Genomic DNA, 19,259 nt, shown 5'->3' with positions numbered 1-19,259 from the left:
AGGAATTTAAATGGGTAAAACATCTACTGTGTTCACCACCGTGTTTTCTCCCACTTAATTGAGCAATTCCACATTTCATTTTGCCATAACTCTTCTCGACACAAGCACATAATGCATTGGAACTGAAACTCTCTTTGCCTTTGTAACTCTGCAGAGCTACTGTATATTTAGTTGGAAATTTTCCATTATTTCCATTTTACGGCATGAGAAAGAGAAGTCATGTACACGTCTAGACATCAGTAGGGACAGAAGAAGTGGAAACAAGTGATTTGAGATGCACATTTGTTTGATTTATGTATTTCTACTGTGATTTTTAAAGAGTGGGCTGCAATATATTTTGCAGTTTTCCCTTTTTATTACTTTGTAGGAGGTTTGCCTTATTTTGATAGGGTACAGCAGCAAATCAGACAGGAAATGTGAGGGCAGAGAAAGACCGAGTGACGCGTAAAAAAGATGTCCCTGGCTGGACTCAAGTTACAGGTACATATGCTTTTCAGTGTGCATATGATTTTGTAGTTTTAATGTGAAACCTAAGAGTGATCGGAAACCAGCTTCATTGTGCATCCGCATATGTTTTGGGATTGCATTTTTCAGTGTCACTAATTTCATATTTCTAGCATATTTCACAGCACTAAGTTGTTGCAAAACTCTCGCAGCAGTCCTCTGCACCTCTTGGTATTCTAACCCTTCAAGCCTAAGTGCAGAGCTACTGAAGATGTTCCTCTGGCATGCTGTTTACCCATTTCAATTGCCAAGAAGCCAGTGGCACATCTTTCCTCTCTGTCAACCAGGTATGTGGAGCTGACACATCAAAGTGTAGCGTGATGCACATGCTGAGTGAAGAGGCACAATAGTCCTAGAAAAATTCTGACTTCTGGCACATGGCTCACATACATACTGTACGTACATCTGACACTTCCATCATGACAGAGGAATGCAACACAAGAAAGACACAAAGACCAGCTGCGTCAAGCCATATGTCTAATGCAGTCATATCTATATGATCACATGGTGAGCATGTCCGAGAACACGACAAACCAAAGTGTTTTCACTGCCTCATCCTTATCTGTATTACTTTTTATCTACCTAGGCATTTATCATTTCCTCTCTTTTATTGCTGTTTTAAACAAATACCCGCCTGAAAAGTTGTTTTAGGCCACTCAAACCTTCATGTTTACTTGGCACATCCAGCTGGAGCTGGTGCAGGATACACACATGCATGGCTCCCACAGTGAGAATGGGTTTTCACAAAAACAGAGAAATCACATTTCTCAAGCGCAATGTCAAGTTTTTACAAGGGCATGTTCAGTGAGCTGTTTCTCCAAGACAAAATCATGCGAGATGACTCCCAATGAAAAATTATTTTCTGAATCTTCAGTAATTGTTGAGTTTAATTATTTGTGAAAAATCCCAGCTGAACACAAGGTTTTAGAAGTTCATTGAAGTCATTGTCATTTCAAGTTCTTGAAACAAAGAAAACTGGCTACAACATTAATGCTTCACCATCAGAGACTGTTAATGAAGCTTTTACGTGTCTGAAGGATTTTACATATCTCACCTTGTGTGTTTATGCAGTGTATAATAACATGATAACAGAAGGAGTAAATCAGCTTTGGATATACTTAGTTTTATTCTTTGTGGGTAAAAATGTGACGTTGCTTTTTGTTGGTAGAAGCTAATCACCCAAAGCTGCTGCTTATCTCCGCACCACCAGCTGGAATGCATGGGAAAAGAAGGAAACTGAGCTCAAATATTTTTTTGGCTCACTGCCCCGCATGTTCACATTTGTAAGGTGGTTCTCCACGAGCCAATCACCATGCAACGGATTTTTCTTTTTTAACCCTGGCAATCATTCTGAGCAAACAGATGTTGATCTGTCAGATGTTCCTGGCTACAGAAAATTATCAGCAAAACGTATTTGTTTTGTGTGTTTTATCAAATTTTCAACAAATCACATATACTTTGCATTCCTAGCCATTTTGTTTACCACGCTGCTGTGTATTAAACTTTAAAATAAAATCGAATTGTAGATTTTTTGCAACTGATGTGTAATCTGTGATCATCAACTCTGCATTTGTTTTTGCAAGTCCCATTGTCATTATGCGTTAATGCAGTGTGCACTTTTCATATCAATCTCACTGAATTACAATGCAATGGTAATGTACCACTGACAAAAATGAATGCAGACAAGCTCTTCACTGTGATGGATGAAGCAACTCAAGCAAGTCTCAAGTGTGTGGTGTAATGGATTGATTTTCATATCTCACAGAGATGAATTTAAAAACTCGTGGCTTTGTGGTAAGTTGGAAAGATACGTTACACAAAAGAATCCGTTTGAAAATGCTAAACTCAGGACTGAACTGAGACACCAGGCACCAGGCATTTTCGGTTTGAAGCTGCTGCCTTGTGTACAGAGGGATAACATAGTCTCCTTAAACCAGAGTTCACAGCTGCAGCTCTGCTTACTCACTGTCCACCTACATAACTGTCTGTGCTGACTCTCCCCCAGCTGAAACTGCTGTTCAGGAACAAAGCTTGTACAATATATGGAGACTGTTAACCTTTTTTTAACTTCACTATTTAATGAGTAATAAGATAAATGAGGTAACTGAGTGATAACAGTCATAACAATCTGTCAAGAAACGCAGCATGAAAGGTCACGGCAGGAAAATGTGTTTATTATCAGGACAAGATATGTTATCAGCCATGAACTTGTATGGATTGATGTGTTTGGTTTTCTTTGGCATTCGCTTCACATAGCTGTACATTGGAGCAATGTGTGCTTTTAATTATATTTGACAGAATGCAAACACTTGCTAATGGGATTATAGATTTTCTCAAACCCTTTATGTAGCTGACAATCTGTCAGGCCTCCATATCTGGTGTCTCACAGTTTGGAAACATGGTGTATACATTATATAGTACATCCATATGGAAGATATTGACATCTGACACCAAGCATTTTCATCATTGTGAAACATGGGGGAAAGAACTAGCTTCTCATGGAGCATCAGGGCCAAGAGTCACCTACAGTATGCATGGCATAGAAATGCCCTCTTCCCACCTCTCATCAATCTGTGGTGTCCAAACAGTGGAGATGTCGTGGCTGTTTTGGCCCGCAGCCATGTGTGCAACCCAGCAGGCATTAAGTTATGACTTTGCAGCACCTCCCCCAGCAGTTATCAGAGAGCCACTTCACATGACAAGTGATGTATTAGAGATCCAAAGCCTTGACAAATAATGTGGCACACATTAGCCCCAAACTCACCCTGGAAACAGACCATGTCGGGAGTACTGAGCTCGGAGTACACCAGCATATTTGTTATGAATTGTATCAGTTTGAATGATCTGTGAAACGTTCTGCTTGACTTCAAAGAGCTCTTAGCTTGACTCCGTGTGGGTGTAATGGCATCTTTGCCCTCTGGTGTATGACACTCTTGTGATAGACATTTCAGTCAATCTTACTGTACGTTGGAGCATTTCAAATAGCTAAAGCTAAAGTCTTCCCTTTTATAGTAAATGTAACTCATCCAGGTTTCCCTCCCAAATACACCTGCAAACATCTTGATGTCTCTGAGGCCATGCCAGTCAGTCGTGACATTTCAAAAAGATTCACAATTTGCGTTCTGTCTGTCAGTGTGGGCAATCTCTTGACAGATTGTGAGGGAAGCATCCATCACTGAGACTCAGCTACAGTTCAGATTTAGCTCAGAGCTCATCACTCAGTCTGTACATCTGCCAGAGAGAAAAATCACACCAGCACACATCAGCCTGTACAAAATTTCTCCTCAGAGATATATGGTCCTATGTCCTTGTTAAAATCATAACTCAACTCAAATAATTCTGAGGGCATTCATTTTTATTTGTAGGAAAATGGAGAGAGTCGTATCTGTGGTGGTGTGTATTGCTTTCTGCCACAGTGTGTTATTTGATACTATCGCTGGAGGGAGACAAAGCTGGTCATTTTTAAACTCTAAGTGACAAAACAGGTCATTGGCCATTACCTTTAAAATGAACCGTGTAAGTGTTTTCTGACACTTTTCCCCCATTTTCCACAGGAGGAGATCATTTTTTTACAAAAAAGGTTTTCAGATCTGCCACACGTAATGTTTTAGTTTGGCTAAGTTTAAGCAACTACAACATCTTGGATAAGGATAGGTAAAGATTTTGGTTAAAAGAAACCAACATTGAATGTCGGTAGGGAACAGGATGCAAACTGTGGTCCTCGGGGTCAAAGTCTTTCACTTTGTACATCCAAACATCCACCCCGACATCCTTCTGAAGACGTTTAGTAGCCCTAAAGTCACATAACTTACACTTTTGCCTGTCAGAGCAAAATTCATTATTCAAACAGCCACAGGTGTTATAGGTGTTTGAACATCAGACCAATGATAAAGCTTTAACATTTTAAAAAAATCAGTACTGATTAATTCTTCACTTGGGCCAATGCAGCAAGCTGGAAACACAACACTGACATAATCACCTTATAAAGTTCTGAGCAACATTAGCACTTATGTGGAGATAAATTTCTCTTCACCCAACAAATGTAAGTCCAGTATTCACTCACCTTTCACCTCGGTTTCTGGCCTCAAATCCTGAAAAAAATATTTGGCTCTTTAGCAGCCAAATGCTCCACTATGTTCACCAGCTAGTCGCTACCTTTGCCTGTTTGGTGCTGAGCAGCTTTTATACAATTAGAGATTTCAGTACTGATGAGAGCAGTGAGAGTGAACCAAAGGGGTAAAGTTGTTGGCCAGAAAACCAAAACAACGTGCTGAAAGAAGCTAAAACACTCTTTAGAGCTGAGGGCAAATTTAGAGTCAAGCGATGATACTGTTCATCACTGTGGGCCACCAATGTCACAGTACGCATAGTCATTTAATCCATTGTTGATGTAAAAATATTGATTAGTGCAGCTTTAATGTTGTCAAATGGATTTCTATTCTAAATGTACCTCTCACAAATCATTTGAATATTTTGGTCTGTGGCCAGAGTGGAACATCCTGGTCTGTTGAGCACAGACTGAAATCTGACATCTGAAATCTCTGGGATGCGTGGGAGGTCCAGTACTCATCTGTCTGCTTTCCTTTGAAACTGAACTTGCACTCAAGGAGATGAACTCTCATGCTCTCCAACCTTAGCATGTGTGAGGGAAAACTGTTATTCCTAAAATAGTGAAGACGTGAGCTGGTCCTGACAGAGAAATAGCTCTTGGGGGTTGGCTGGAGGCCATAATTGGCCCCTGTGTATGTTTCTCAGACACATCCTGCTGTTTGTCTTCACAACATTTCAGGTGTGAGGACAAAAGCTGTGTTGTGTTGTGGTGGGGTGGTGATGGGACTGAAGCTGGTGGCAGGTTCACATCTGAGCTGAGACAATATGTTGGGAAAACTTTGCTTATCCTCTGGGGCAGAGTTAAAGATCTCTGAACGTTTAAGGAAGGAATACCCTGCTGTGAGCCGAGCTGTGAATGAGTAAAGGACCGCCATCGCTTCCCACTTCAGCTCCTCAACATGTTTGTTTTGTGTCAGTACGACAATACTAGCTGTCCTATTGTACATTAATTCAAGTGTTATTTTGTAGATTTTATGTGGTTTTAAATTAGCATTACATACATATCCGCACAAAGATAGAAACAGGTGTCACTTAATGGTTTTGGCTCAACTCTGATCCCTGCAGCAGATCAACAAGGATATTGGAAATGTGAATGGATATTTTTCACCAGAAATAGTAAAACACATAGGAATAGACATTTTGGGAAATATAATTATTTGCTTTCCGGCCGAATGTTAAAGTCTGGAGCTAGTTAGCTTAGCTTAGCACAAAGACTGGAAGTAGGGGAAACCACTAACCTGGCTCTGTCTGCAGGCAACAAAATATCCCTCTAAAGCTCAGTATCTTTTGTTTAATCTACAAAGTGAGGAATCTTGTTGTTTCTGTGACTCCAGCAAGTCACTGCATCAGGCCAAGAAATATGCCGGACATCAGTTTTTGTACAAATTAAACAAACAAGATACACAAAGTGTTAATTAGTGAGCTTTACTAGTGGCAAGCAGATTCTGTTTGACCTCCAGACAGAGCCAGGCTAGCTGTTTCCCCATGTTTCTAGTCTTTGTGCTAAGCTATGCTAACCACCTGCTGTATAATCAGAATACAGACATGAGAGTCTGTCAATATTCTCATCTACAGTTCGGCAAGAAAGCAAATTTGAATATTTCTCAAAATGTCACATTTTTTCTTTTAAATAAAACTAAACATAACATAGAATTGACATGCTATTGGCAGTAAAAAGCTTCTGGTAAAGTATCTTTCTTAATTTTTATTAATTATTTCTCATTGATAGTACAGTTTTATTGAAAACAAAACCCTTTCAGTGATATAAATAACCAAATGTCAAAAGTAAACAAATGGAATTTGTTTACAATGCAGCAGAAAAGTGGCCTTGAATGTTGTACTGTACTGTCTATATTGTAACTTCACTGTATTTATGACTGGCCGCTCGGAGTTGAGGGTATCTTTGAGTTGAGTTGAGTCTGTTTGTGGTATTGAAGGGAACCCAGGCCGATCAGTCTCCTTCCACTGGGACCAGCCTTTACTGTAAACATGATTAACAAAATATTTACATAAGAATAACTGGGCTCTATTGTGCTCCCTGGGCAGCAGGATGTGTTGGAGGAATGAGGTTTGTGTACAAGAATTGCAGCTGTCCAGAGCTCTGGGTTTTGATTGGCAGCAGGTCATGAGTGACTGTTATGAAATGGTTCTTGCTGCTTTCAGCTGCTCGGGCTGAAGTCTGTCTGTACAGCCTGTTGTCTGTATTACACATGCTTGAAGATGTGTGAGTCATTAATTTCAAAATGTGAATCTGATGCTCTGTTGCACATGCCACCTGACCCCAAGCACTTTTCTTTTTCTGTGAAAAGATAGACTTTAGACATTTGTTAATGGTATGCAAAGTATTTCTTGTTAGCTTTCAGGTATTTGAATTGCTGCTCTGCTTGTCCTTGAATAGTTTACCCTGCTTTGTTTATTATGCTGGGAATCATACAGTACATTAAATATGTATCACAATTGCTTTCAAATGATAAAATGGTTATCATTTGCTTTTATAAATGCAAAGAAAGCCTCTGCAGCCTAATACACACCCTCAGTCTGTGCTGTGTGTGTTTTCATCTGTAATGATATCCAGGTGGGGCATGGTGACACTTTTATATATGATAGACTGTAGGTGTGGAGTCTGGCTAAGTGCTAATAGCACCCTGAGGGGATGCTGGGAAGGTAATGACATTCTAGACCGGCTGTATTAACCAAGCAGAAGTCAGTGAAGTATATGCATTAGTAATGAATCAAGGGCAAATGGTCTTTGTGGCTATGTCAGAGGAGGAAGCAGGGAGCTCTGAGCAACACCACCTCATGAGTGGGCTGTGATTTCTCTGTCTGGGTGTTCTCAGCATGAGTGACCGAGTGCTTTACCCACAGATTGCCTTACAGCTTGTAAATTAATGTAATGAACAACGTGCTATCTGAGCTGCCATTGTGTCAGGTTTCAGATCCTTAATGTGTTACTGGGATTTGACAGCCTAACCAGCAGCCCTGTCAAATCCACTAGGTCCTGACTGACCTGTGTAACATGAAACTAATGTAGTTGCTGTGTTTTCTCCCAGGTCTGGTGATTGGCTTTTCTATGACTCCACCCATCCTTGACAGCTCCAGAGGCGACCTAGTGATTCCAGTCCACGAAACACTCACTATTACATGCAGGTATGTGCAGTTGCAGTGGTGGCCTGTAAACAAGTAGGCTACATTTGATCAAGTACAAATTTCAAGTACTTGTACTTGAGTATTCTCATTTTACTTCGACTCAAATCAGAGAGAGATTACATTTTTTAAACCAGTACAATTGGTTATTTTTATACAAAACCTGTAATAAGCTTAATATGATGCACTGTTAGATAAACTGAACTACCCAGCTGTAAATAAAGTTAGAGATGTTACCGTTGAGATGTTGCCGAACATTTTATGGTGTCAGTTTCTCAAATGTGAGGATTTGCTGCTTAAATTAAATACAAACAAAACAAGGACAAAATAAGCAGTTTGAAAATGTCACATTGGGCACTAGGAAATGATGATGGGCATTTCTCGATATTTTCTGACATTTTACAAAGCAGTTGACTGATTGAAATTAATTATTAGATTATTTGATTACGAAATGAATCATGAGTTGCAGCCCCATATGAATAAGTTAAAAAAAAAATAGCACATGCTCAAGCAACTACAACAGTAAAAGGCTGCTTTATGTTTCAGCAACTAAAATTCAAGCATAAAAGCATATAACACTAATAGGGGCCATTTTTTGGCATTGAGTACTTTTGAGTACATTTTGAACATTTATGATTAAAGTTCCTCTCCAGACATTTTTTAAACTATGTAAAGAATATGAATGAATATTTTGTTTAACATGGTTTTCCCACATAAAAAGTGAAGCACATAGAGGCTTACTTCCTCATTGAAAAATGTGGATCAGGCCTTATGCCCCGCCCTACACCGATTGTTGTCAGTTGAAACAGTGCATAACAATATGGTTAGCAGAGGAAACATGGGAGAGACTCAGTCACATGCTTGAGCCTCAGTCAGACCCAGACTTGGGAGTTTTTGAGGAGTTTATTGTCAACAAAATCAGCAACAAAAGATGTATCAGAAGGTAAGCATAGTTAATTGATTATGTTGTTTGTTTGCTTGTAACTGGCAGGCTGGCACAGTGTTAGCGACGGTGCTAACGCAAACTCTTGCTCTCTGTGCTGATAAGGTTTTGGTGACTGGGGAGGAAGCAGTGTATATCAAGATAGTTATGTTGGAAGAAGCATCAGAGAGCCTCAGCCACATGTTAGAGCCTCGGTCAGACCCAGACAAATGAGCAGTCTGTTGCTACCAAACTCGGCGACTAGCAGACATATCAGAACGGTTAGCGCTGTTAGCATCTTTTACTTGTTTATGTTGTTAGTTAGATCGCAACTGACAGTGCCTTCGTGGCTGTGCTAGTGCAAACTCTTGCTCTCCGTGACAAGTTTCCGGTTTATTCTTCCCGCTCCTCCATTCCGCAAGTTGACAGGATTGGTTCCTTAGGTTATATGAGATATGAAGGTGGAAATACTCAGTCATGCTGTTGACTGCCTATTTCGTTCATGATATGGCTTCTATTATATAAAACATATCATACAGACATGTTAACAAGGTTAAAAACTTGACTTTCATTGGAGGACTTTCCCCCTTTAGCCTTCCCAAGTGGTATTAATGTTGGTGCTGCTGTTGATAAGACCAGATTGAATATAATAGAACATAGTAAGTTCTTTATTTAGCTTATCAAATGGAGTCTGAATCATAGATGTTTCTGGCTGCTTGAAATAGTGTTAGCAACATGGCTTCTGCTATCAGCTTGGCTATACTGTACCAAAAGCAAGCGACAACTGCAAGAATCCCAAACTAGAAACCCTGATCTCACTGCTATAATAAAGGCAGAGTAAAACACCCAGTTGTGTTGATTAGTGGGCAGGTTTTGTTATTTAATGATCTAGTAGAAATAAAGCCAACAGAATGTTGGTTTGGAGCTCTCTAAATAGACGGACTGGCCATCAGGACGATCGGGACTACTGGGACAAATCCTGGTGGATGTCAGCGCATTCGTTTATTTACAATAAGAGTTCTCCACTCGAAGTTATCCGTTGAAACCAATATTTATTTGCTATTAGAGAGTCACAATCAGCATGTACATGGATCTCCTCCAATCTGAAAACCACAGTCTGCAAGCAGTTAGCTGTGGCCAATGTCCCAGAGAAGAGTGTCTATCGTAGCAGTTACACAGAGTTTTGTATATATTTTTGTAGCTATCTGATTGGTGAAAAAGCTGGGGAGAGGCCGTGGTTTAGACTCAGCTCTCCCTTCGTTGGTGCGCAGGCTGGTCCCAGCCTCTTGGCACAGTGCCTCCTTCTTCTGATCTGACCGCACCTGGAGAAAAACCTACTCTCCCTTTTCATGTAACCGCCACTTCGCCATGCTAGAAGCTGTTGTTTACTTTAAGCAACTGAGGCGGTCACATGACATCCTGTTCTTCTGGTGTCTCCCTATGTGTGCGTGACTGCCTTGAGTTTCACCCTAGCGCCCCCTAACGCATAGCAACAGTAATCATCATAATATAAAAACAACACTCTCTTAGCAATGTAACATAACTTTTAACATTTCTCACAAATCCCTCCTTTTACACCTTTTAAGGTGTAAACCTTCATCAGTAGTAAGCAACAGTCACAGGCTACAATACCTAGTCTTGTCTTCTCCTTGTACAGGTCATCTGTTGTGACCTGGAATCATATAACCCTCTTTGCCTGTAGGTAGAGCACTCAATGAACTATGCTATTGTCCTTCAGTAAACTGTATGTTAAGTGGGGCTCTACTGGAGGTGAGCTGTAGCTGCAATGCTGTCAGTAGTATTGGTGGCGTGATTATTATTAATCTTCCACAATATAATGGGGAGTACTATGATTAATGATATGAACAAAAACGCACACAATGTTCCCCTTAGCCCACACCAACCTGGGTGCCTAAAGGGGTGCCATGGTCGTCTGTTTAATTCAACCATGGTGTTGTTGAGGATTTTGTCTTTCTTTTTTTTTTTTCAGTCTATTTCCTTTGAACCCTCACCTTGTTCAGCCAAATCAGTTCTAACCTCCGCCAAAGTGCGTGAGGGTGGAGATGCAGGTGCACAATGTGTCAGGTGGTGCCAATTAGCTCCAGCTTTACCTTTTACCTGGACCGTGTGGGAAGTTACTTCAGTAACTTCATAGGGTCCTGTCCACCTGGGATCCAGCCACTTTCTTTTGTGGACTTTCACCCGCACCCAATCTCCTGCCTTGCTGGAGTCTCCGCTGGAGTTGCTTCGGGTCCGGCCAGCTGTACCTGTTTAGACAAAACTTGAATGAGATTAGTCAGTGCAGTCATGTACTCATCACAGCTCACCTGCCACACATCCAGAGAGGGCATATGACCTCCATCTCGGGGTGGTCCAGGCATTGGCCTGCCCGTCAGCAACTCATGTGGTGTTAGATGTGTTTTTGAACCTGGGGAGGTCCTCATTGACATAAGCACTAGAGGGAGTGCATCCACCCACGTGAGCTTAGTGCCATAGCATATTTTCGCTATTTTTCGTTTTAGCGTTTGGTTGGCTCTCTCTACTAACCCTTGTGACGCAGGGTGGTACACTGCTCCAAACCTGTGTCTTATGCCTAATGCTTTTTCTACTTCAGCTAGTTCTTTGTTGCTAAAGTGTGAGCCATTGTCTGAGCGAATGCTCTTGGGAACCCCGTATCTGGGGATGAGCTCATTTTTCAACCATTTTACTACAGTCTGTGCAGACTCATTCCTGCAGGGAATGGCCTCTACCCACTTGGTAAATTGGTCTACCATTACCAGCAAGTATCTGTAGCCTCTTGTTCTGTTTTCTGCTCCCATGTCTGTAAAATCTATAGTGATGTCCTGGAATGGTGTCGTTGTCCAATTTCTGGTGTCCTTTACATTTCATCACTGCTACTGCTGCTGGCAGTGACATGGAGTATATTTGATACTTGCTGTTTCAGCAGACGGTAGGACAGTTTCTTTGTCTCCTCCTCTTCTTGCTCTAACTTGTCTTCATATCTATGATGGTGGTGATCCAAGTGTTCAACCCACATTTTATATGGGAGCTTCTGAAGTCCCACCACTTATTTCATTGCTTTCTGGACTCCTTCTGGGAGGCCTCTTATGCACTGCATTCGCCACAGTGCCTTCATTGAGTCGCTGGAATCATGTCTAGCCCCCGTGTGTTTGGCCCACAATTCCGCTGCTCTCTTTAGATAATCCAACATGTCTTCATCCTTTTTCATTTTAACTTCTCCCACGCTGTCCACATTTCTTTCCGTAGGATATTCTCTTCTCATGGCGTTCCACACTTGGTTTCTGACAGCATTCAGAGGTGTGTTATCAGGTGTTCCACTCGTCACTCCCCCTTCTTTTAGTATTTTCTTCGCCACTTCTTTCCCTTCGGTTTTCCCAAGGAGGGCTCTCAAGTCTCCTACACACAGGGTCTCTCCCATGGTTTAGCTTTCTAAGGTAGTGATCCAGTCAGATGCTCCTCTTCCTAATGGTGGTAGCTTGGCCAATAAGCCTTCCATGTCCCGGTGTGCGAAAGGGACGTAGGCCGGGGCTCCAGTAGTCGTTACCCTTAATGGATAACTGCCCACCCCAGTAGGAGGTTCCTTTGAACCACCTTTGTTTCTGGGCCGTAGCTCCATGTGGTGGGTAGATGAGGGGTTCCTTCTGGGTTCAAGATGTCCGTTGAACTGTCCGGTAATTACGCCTGCTACCGGCTTCAGATTCACACTCTGCCAGCCATTCAGGTCAGGGCCCTGTAGTTACCATGGCTCCTGTCTCTCCTCCTCTTCATTTCCTTCTTCATCCTCAGTAGTTTCTTCTTTATCATCAGCTGTGCATTGAACTCCAGATGCCCCCATTTCAGCCACTAGTGGGGTAGGGCCAATGTCTCTCTTTGACCTGCACGAGACAGTGGAGGCGGAGGAGGATGCGTTATCAGCATGATTGGTGGAGAGTTCTATTGTTGAGCTCTCTAACTTTCCCACTTTCTCATTAATAGTCTTCATTACACTCACCATTCTTTCAGACATGGCGGCCATCTCTTTTTGGAAACTCTGATTATTTTCATCAGTTGTCATCTCTATGTCCAAAACCCCTGTCTTAACACGTAATAGAGGTGCTTGGATGGCTTTTTCTTTAGTCTGTCCTTTCATTGAAGCATTGTGGTATGGGGGAGGCTCGATTGGTAGGGCTGGGTACAGGGAGGGTGCCATAGCCAGACCTTGGCCCTTTTTGTTTTCCTCTTCTGGTGTGGGTGTGATGGGAGTCATGACTCTCGTGTTTTCCCTTCCTGCCTCCCCTCGCTTATCTTTCTTTGACCTTTGTTGTTGCTTTCCTATGGTGGTGATGATCTCACACAGCGCTGTGGTTGTTACTTCTTTATCTCTTATTTTCTTCATCCTGGCATAGGCAGAGCCCCAGGAATGTTTTCCCGCTGTCACAACTAATGTGGAAGCTATGGAGTGTTACTGCCTCCCTCCTTGCCCATGCCAATGACCTCTCACAATTCACTCTCCCCCAGGCTCTCAATTCCCCTCAACAGCCAGCCAGTTTGTATGGAGTTCACCCGAGCAACTGGCCCAATTGGTGGAATGCTGCTTCTGTTAACACCACTAGGTTTCCACAGCTCAAGCAGGTTATGTTATCACCGCTAGGTTTCCGCTGCTCCCCTTTCCACCAAGACACTGTTGATCACTACCACCCCACTTCACCATTCACTCATTAATTGCATGCTTCACACTTCTAAAAAGGCCTCTTATTCACTGCCAACGTGTATGTGAATTCCCAATGTCTCCTAAGACTATGTAACTATCTGAGCACTCCGTTAGCGTTTTCACACCCTATTTTGCTCCAAACAATACACGTCCGTCCGCTTTTTACAGGAATTACCCCATACAATTTTTACTTTTTACTTTTTAATTTCATGGTCTCCCCTGAGCTTTTGCCTCTGCCGTCGAGCTCATTAGGAGACACACACACATCTATCTCTTACTGACAATGCAACAGACTAGACACTGCACGTCTACAGATGTGAGTTCTTAGTGGTACTTTTCAGACTAGCATGGACTAGTCAGCTGGCTCCAGGTACCATTCACGAACCAGAGAGTTTAGTCTTCCTCCAGTCTTTACTTCATATTATTCCACTAGTCACATCTCAGGTATTACAGAGATCAAATATGTTCCAAACTTTTACATCCACTGATCACGATCTTAGGTCGTGAGTCAACAGTGATGTCAAAAACCTTTATTCCAATTGCTATCCTCCCAACTTAAGGTTGTAGGTGCAGTTTCACGTATCTGTTTTCTCAATACTTCATCTCATCTTATCTCATTTACTTCCTTCTCTTCATCTCTTTTTTCTCTTTAATTTTGATTCTCCAATATTACACAATACAATGACATTTATCTTTTAACTCTATTCACTTTATTCCGTAAGCCACCTTACCTCCTATGCACTCACAGGAATTTAAATGTAGCCAATGTACAGAATTTTGGTTCTTAAAACAACAGGCTTGTGTTTACCTTATTTCATGAGCACGCTCGTGAGTGACTAGGAGTCAAGTCAGGTCAGGTCCCACTGAAAATCTTCAGTCATGGGCCGGATCCAATTTCTCTTTTGCAAATCACGTCAGGGTCACCAAATTTGTCAGCGTATTCGTTTATTTGCAATAAGAGTTCTCCACTCGAAGTTTTCCGTTGAAACCAATATTTATTTGCTATTAGAGAATCAAAATCAGCATGTACATGGATCTCCTCCGATCTGAAAACCAGTCTGCAAGCAGTTAGCTGTGGTCAATGTCCCAGAGAAGAGTGTCTATCTTAGCAGTTACACAGAGTTTTGTATATATTTTTGTAACTATCTGGTGAAAAAGCTGGGGAGAGGCTGTGGTTTAGACCTNCTGAAAATCTTCAGTCATGGGCCGGATCCAATTTCTCTTTTGCAAATCACGTCAGGGTCACCAAATTTGTCAGCGTATTCGTTTATTTGCAATAAGAGTTCTCCACTCGAAGTTTTCCGTTGAAACCAATATTTATTTGCTATTAGAGAATCAAAATCAGCATGTACATGGATCTCCTCCGATCTGAAAACCAGTCTGCAAGCAGTTAGCTGTGGTCAATGTCCCAGAGAAGAGTGTCTATCTTAGCAGTTACACAGAGTCCTGTATATATTTTTGTAACTATCTGGTGAAAAAGCTGGGGAGAGGCTGTGGTTTAGACCTAGCTCTCCCTTCGTTGGTGCACAGGCTGGTCCCAGCCTCTTGGCACAGTGCCTCCTTCTTCTGATCTGACCGCACCTGGAGAAAAACCTACTCTCCCTTTTCATGTAACCGCCACTTCGCCATGCTAGAAGTTGTTGTTTACTTTAAGCAACTGAGGCGGTCACATGACATCCTGTTCTTCTGGTGTCTCCCTATGTGTGTGTGACTGCCTTGAGTTTCACCCTAGCGCCCCCTAACGCATAGCAACAGTAATCATCATAATATAAAAACAACACTCTCTTAGCAATGTAACATAACTTTTAACATTTCTCACATGGACCTTAGAAACAGTCCCTGCCAGTCTCTTTACCAGCCATCTCTTCAGTCCCAGCAGTAGCCCAGAACTGAATTTCTGTCCCAGTTCAGTTTCTGTCACTCTGTCTTCGTCTTTTTTGCCTCCTCCGGCAACGGTGCTGGGTAGTGTGTCCACAGGTACTCTGGTTGTTCCACCATCCACCATTTCTGCTACCTAAAGCAAAGCGCTATCCTCTTTCTGTTCAGGTTGTGCAGTGGCAGATGCACTTCCTTTGTGCCGTAAATCAAGCATTCATTTTCCTGGGAGATTTTGTACCTGGTGGCAGACAGAACTGCATAGTGAAAGCAAGGCTTATAGGGAACCAATCTAAATGCAGATAGTGTCATTATTCTATAGCCTGCAAATTCATTTCATTTCATTTACTTCATAATGATAAATTAAAACAAAATTTTAAAAAACGTATTGCTGCTTTAAGTAACATAAATGATGTAAGACTTTTACTTGTAATTGAGTATTTTCAATGGGTGCTACTGTTATTTTACTACTACTTCCTCAACCAGTGATTCATTGTTATTATTAAAGATTTTCAGTCCAGTTTTCAGAGCATTTTTTATGCAGTGTGTTTCTGATGGAAAATAGTCATGTGAATTTTATTCATGAAGCACAAAATTGCAGGTTTTACTGACAGCGACTATTCTCAGACGCAGTTTGAATAAAAAAAAATCACACAAAAAACTCTGTTAACAGGGAAAAAAGTGGTACTCTACATTTTCTAAACCATACAAGTAATAAAAGCTCATGTCCTATAAGAGACATAGAAACTTTTTGTTCTAAAACAAAGCCAGCACTCATATAAACCAAGTCAATGTGAGATATGAATTCACTCATAATAATTGTCCTTTATCCTTATGAAATCTCTGCTACGCTGTCCACTGCCAAGCTGTCACTCCACTGACCGTTTTGTCTCTGCGGCACAAAAAAATGCTGTCTTTGGAAAGCTGGTGATACTTTTGGACTTTTCCCAACACAGGTCTTGAATAATTGTTTGCATGTAAACCTCACATTTTCGCCAATCCTGAGGGAGAGAAAGTCAGTTTCATTTTAGTCAATTTAGTCTTCACAATGTACATTTTTATCGAATCTAGACAGATAGATGCTATTCACAAGGGCTGGAAAATAACCCACAGAATACTTCCATTGCCCTTTGCCCATTCCCTGTCATCACATTTTGGCACCGCCTGCAAATGTTTGTACATTGACATTTGCAGTTGGTGAAGGCAGGTGGTGAAAGCATAGCTATCAGTTTTCAGACCACCATTATTATCCTGCTCAATCTCGCTCATAATGCCTCCAGGTTAGCATGTCCACCCATAACTGAATTTATGTGACAAAGCACAAAGCAAACAGGGATATGTGGATACACAGACGAATTTATAGCATCACACACACACACACACACACACACACAAACACACACACGCACACACACACACACACACACACACACACACACACACACACACACACACACACACACACACACACACACACACAAACACTTTGGTCTCAACTTTAATAGTCAAAACATGACACTTACAAGTAGAATGTGAGTAATGGCTGTAATTTGACTTTTTAAAATAGAAACTTTAAATAGTTAAAGGAATAGGTTTATATTTTTAAAGTACTAATCAGTTGTGCATATATATACAAAGAGCTATTATTTTAAGATAGGCTTATAGAGATAGAAAAATGTGAACCTATCCTTCCTAATATTACCTGTGGGTGATGATTTATTATCCGATGGTCATACTAATGTCAAATCTGTTCCATGTCCTTTGACTGGATGTATCCTCAGGGGACAGCACACTCTGGCCTGGACCTGGCCTGATCAGACTCTGGTGGGACAGGAGTTAACCGACCGTCAGGCCCAGCTGTCGACCCCCAGGGCCACCGGGCAGAGGGTCGCCTTAGTCAGCGAGTGTCCAGGGCAGCCGGGGAGGCCGTACTGCAAGAGGCTGGTCCTGAACAGGGCATGGGGCAAAGACACCGGCTACTACCGCTGCTTTTATAAGGATGCCAAGGTCATCATTGACGGCACCACTGCCGTCAGCATTTATGTCTTTGTCAGGGGTGAGCCACACATTCACAAACACAGCCACCCACACACAGACAGATACATACACGCATACACTCATGCTGATGCAAACTCGCTTGACAATGAAAAGTCACAATATTTAAATGACTCATTCACCTCGCTGGCTCAGCATAAAATATTCATTATAAAGGTCTGCTTCAGTCTTTCCCTTATTTCATTTAAAAGTAATTGTCAGGGTTCAGTGCATCTCAAATATGAAAATGAAATGACAAAACATCTTATTTTCATCCATGACTTTACTTTTCTACTCGGAAGTCATTTTATGTTGTAGTCAGTCTGCAGTTTGCGAGGCCATTTAGCTGTCTGAACTTGCTCTGTATTTAAAGAGAGCATCTTTCATCTCCTGCCTGCTGCCCTGGTCTGCAGCTCTTTGGCTTGGCTATGTGGACACTTTAGGCTTTAGTTTCTCTTTTCCTTGGGTTGTTCACAAGAAAACCATAGCTGTCGTACTGCAACAGATCTCCTGTTTGAATATGACTTCAATATCAAAGCCACCCCTGCATTATTAGAACTGGAGGTTGTTGACTTGGCCCCAGGAAAACCCTGGAGGCTGGCAAGATTAATGTTTCGGAAATTAGAGATGCAAAGTGTTTGATAAAGGTAGGAAAGAGCTGTTCATTCACTTTTCTAATTACAGAAAGGATATTTTATTAATTTATGAAGATTGAAATACAGCATGAGCTCTCTTTTAGTCTCATGAGGCTTTACATGTTATTTATGAGAGCCTCAAATCTGATTGGGGCTGCACGATAAAATGTTTGCTACACATCTTTCCTTGTTTCATAGTGTGTCATATATTAGGATTCAGAGCCATTGCTCTCACTTTCCCTGTTTTAGGCTGACTCTAGGACTCTGAGCTTGGCCTTAAGAGCTGCCTTTTTACTTTTCTTCACTTTGCTCCATGTGCTGTGGGAGAGAAGTAGAAGGGGGAGGATAGAGAGACAGATGATTGTCATGTAGGGGAGTCCTGCTGACCAGTCCACTCGTGTGAAACGTCTGTTTATCCCCTCTGACAAGGTGCCAAAACAGTTTCCACAGATCTAACCAGGGGGCTGATCAGAAGCAGATGAAATCACAGCCATAAATTAGACCCAGCGTGTAGGGAGATGAGAAAGGACGCATGTGGGTTCAGTTAAACAGGCAGACACCGACCCTTTAACCCGTATATGCTGCACACAATCCTATAAACACTCAAAAACACACGAGTGTACAGTATGACCCAAATGCATGAATGTACTGTAAATGCGCTGGCTTGCATACACACACACACAGGCACATGCAAAATATACAAACACTTCCTCTGACACACATTTTCACCTACATTCTCACACACACACACGCACACACACACACACACACACACACACACCCAGGCTCATATCCCTCATGCTTTGCAAACTCTTCTTGCCCCGGGTGGGACATTTCCTCTTCCAAACCGATTGCAGTCTAATACCTACAGTGATTTATTGTGAAGAACTTAAAACTGCGAGGAGTTGTGTATTATTTCTGTTACCTGTGTGTATTTAGACCACCGCAGGGGAGAAATATAAGCCTCTCGATAGGACTGTTTGTACCCACCCCACCCTTGCACCAGCTTGAAGTGCTGCAAAAAAAGCATGAATATAATAGGAGGTTTATCATGTCAAAAAAAGAAATAAAGAAAGAAGTGAGCAGTTTGTAGTCATACAACATCTTTGGCTGCTATACAGAATTCACTGCCATTGACAGGAAGAACTGAGAGATAAGCATTTTCATTATAGTGTGCGCTCATGCTGTGGGAATATAAGGTATTATAGTGATAACGGTTGCAATGTAAATTGGTGACAGTTTCTGTGATGTCTCCCACAGCTGTGTGCAACACTAGCTGCAAGTCGCAGACAATAAAAAGGGAAAAATCAAGGTGTGACATCTC

General features: G+C 41.7%; 1 protein-coding gene across 1 annotated transcript in view; it reads left to right on the top strand.

Moving 5' to 3' along the window:
• The window catches only part of flt4 (fms related tyrosine kinase 4), a 50,844-nt gene that overhangs the window by 8,980 nt on the left and 22,605 nt on the right, over positions 1–19,259 (top strand). Inside the window, exons 2-3 of the mRNA XM_022751710.1 lie at positions 7,665–7,761; positions 17,048–17,322. Of these exons, the coding sequence (XP_022607431.1) occupies positions 7,665–7,761; positions 17,048–17,322 (372 nt within the window). The remainder of the gene's footprint in view (positions 1–7,664; positions 7,762–17,047; positions 17,323–19,259) is intronic.

This window comes from Seriola dumerili, unplaced genomic scaffold (genome assembly GCF_002260705.1).
Source record: "Seriola dumerili isolate Sdu_G_001 unplaced genomic scaffold, Sdu_1.0 BDQW01000161.1, whole genome shotgun sequence".
Taxonomy (NCBI): domain Eukaryota; kingdom Metazoa; phylum Chordata; class Actinopteri; order Carangiformes; family Carangidae; genus Seriola; species Seriola dumerili.
Note: the sequence above shows the minus strand (reverse complement) of the source record. Positions and strands in the feature narration are given on the sequence as shown.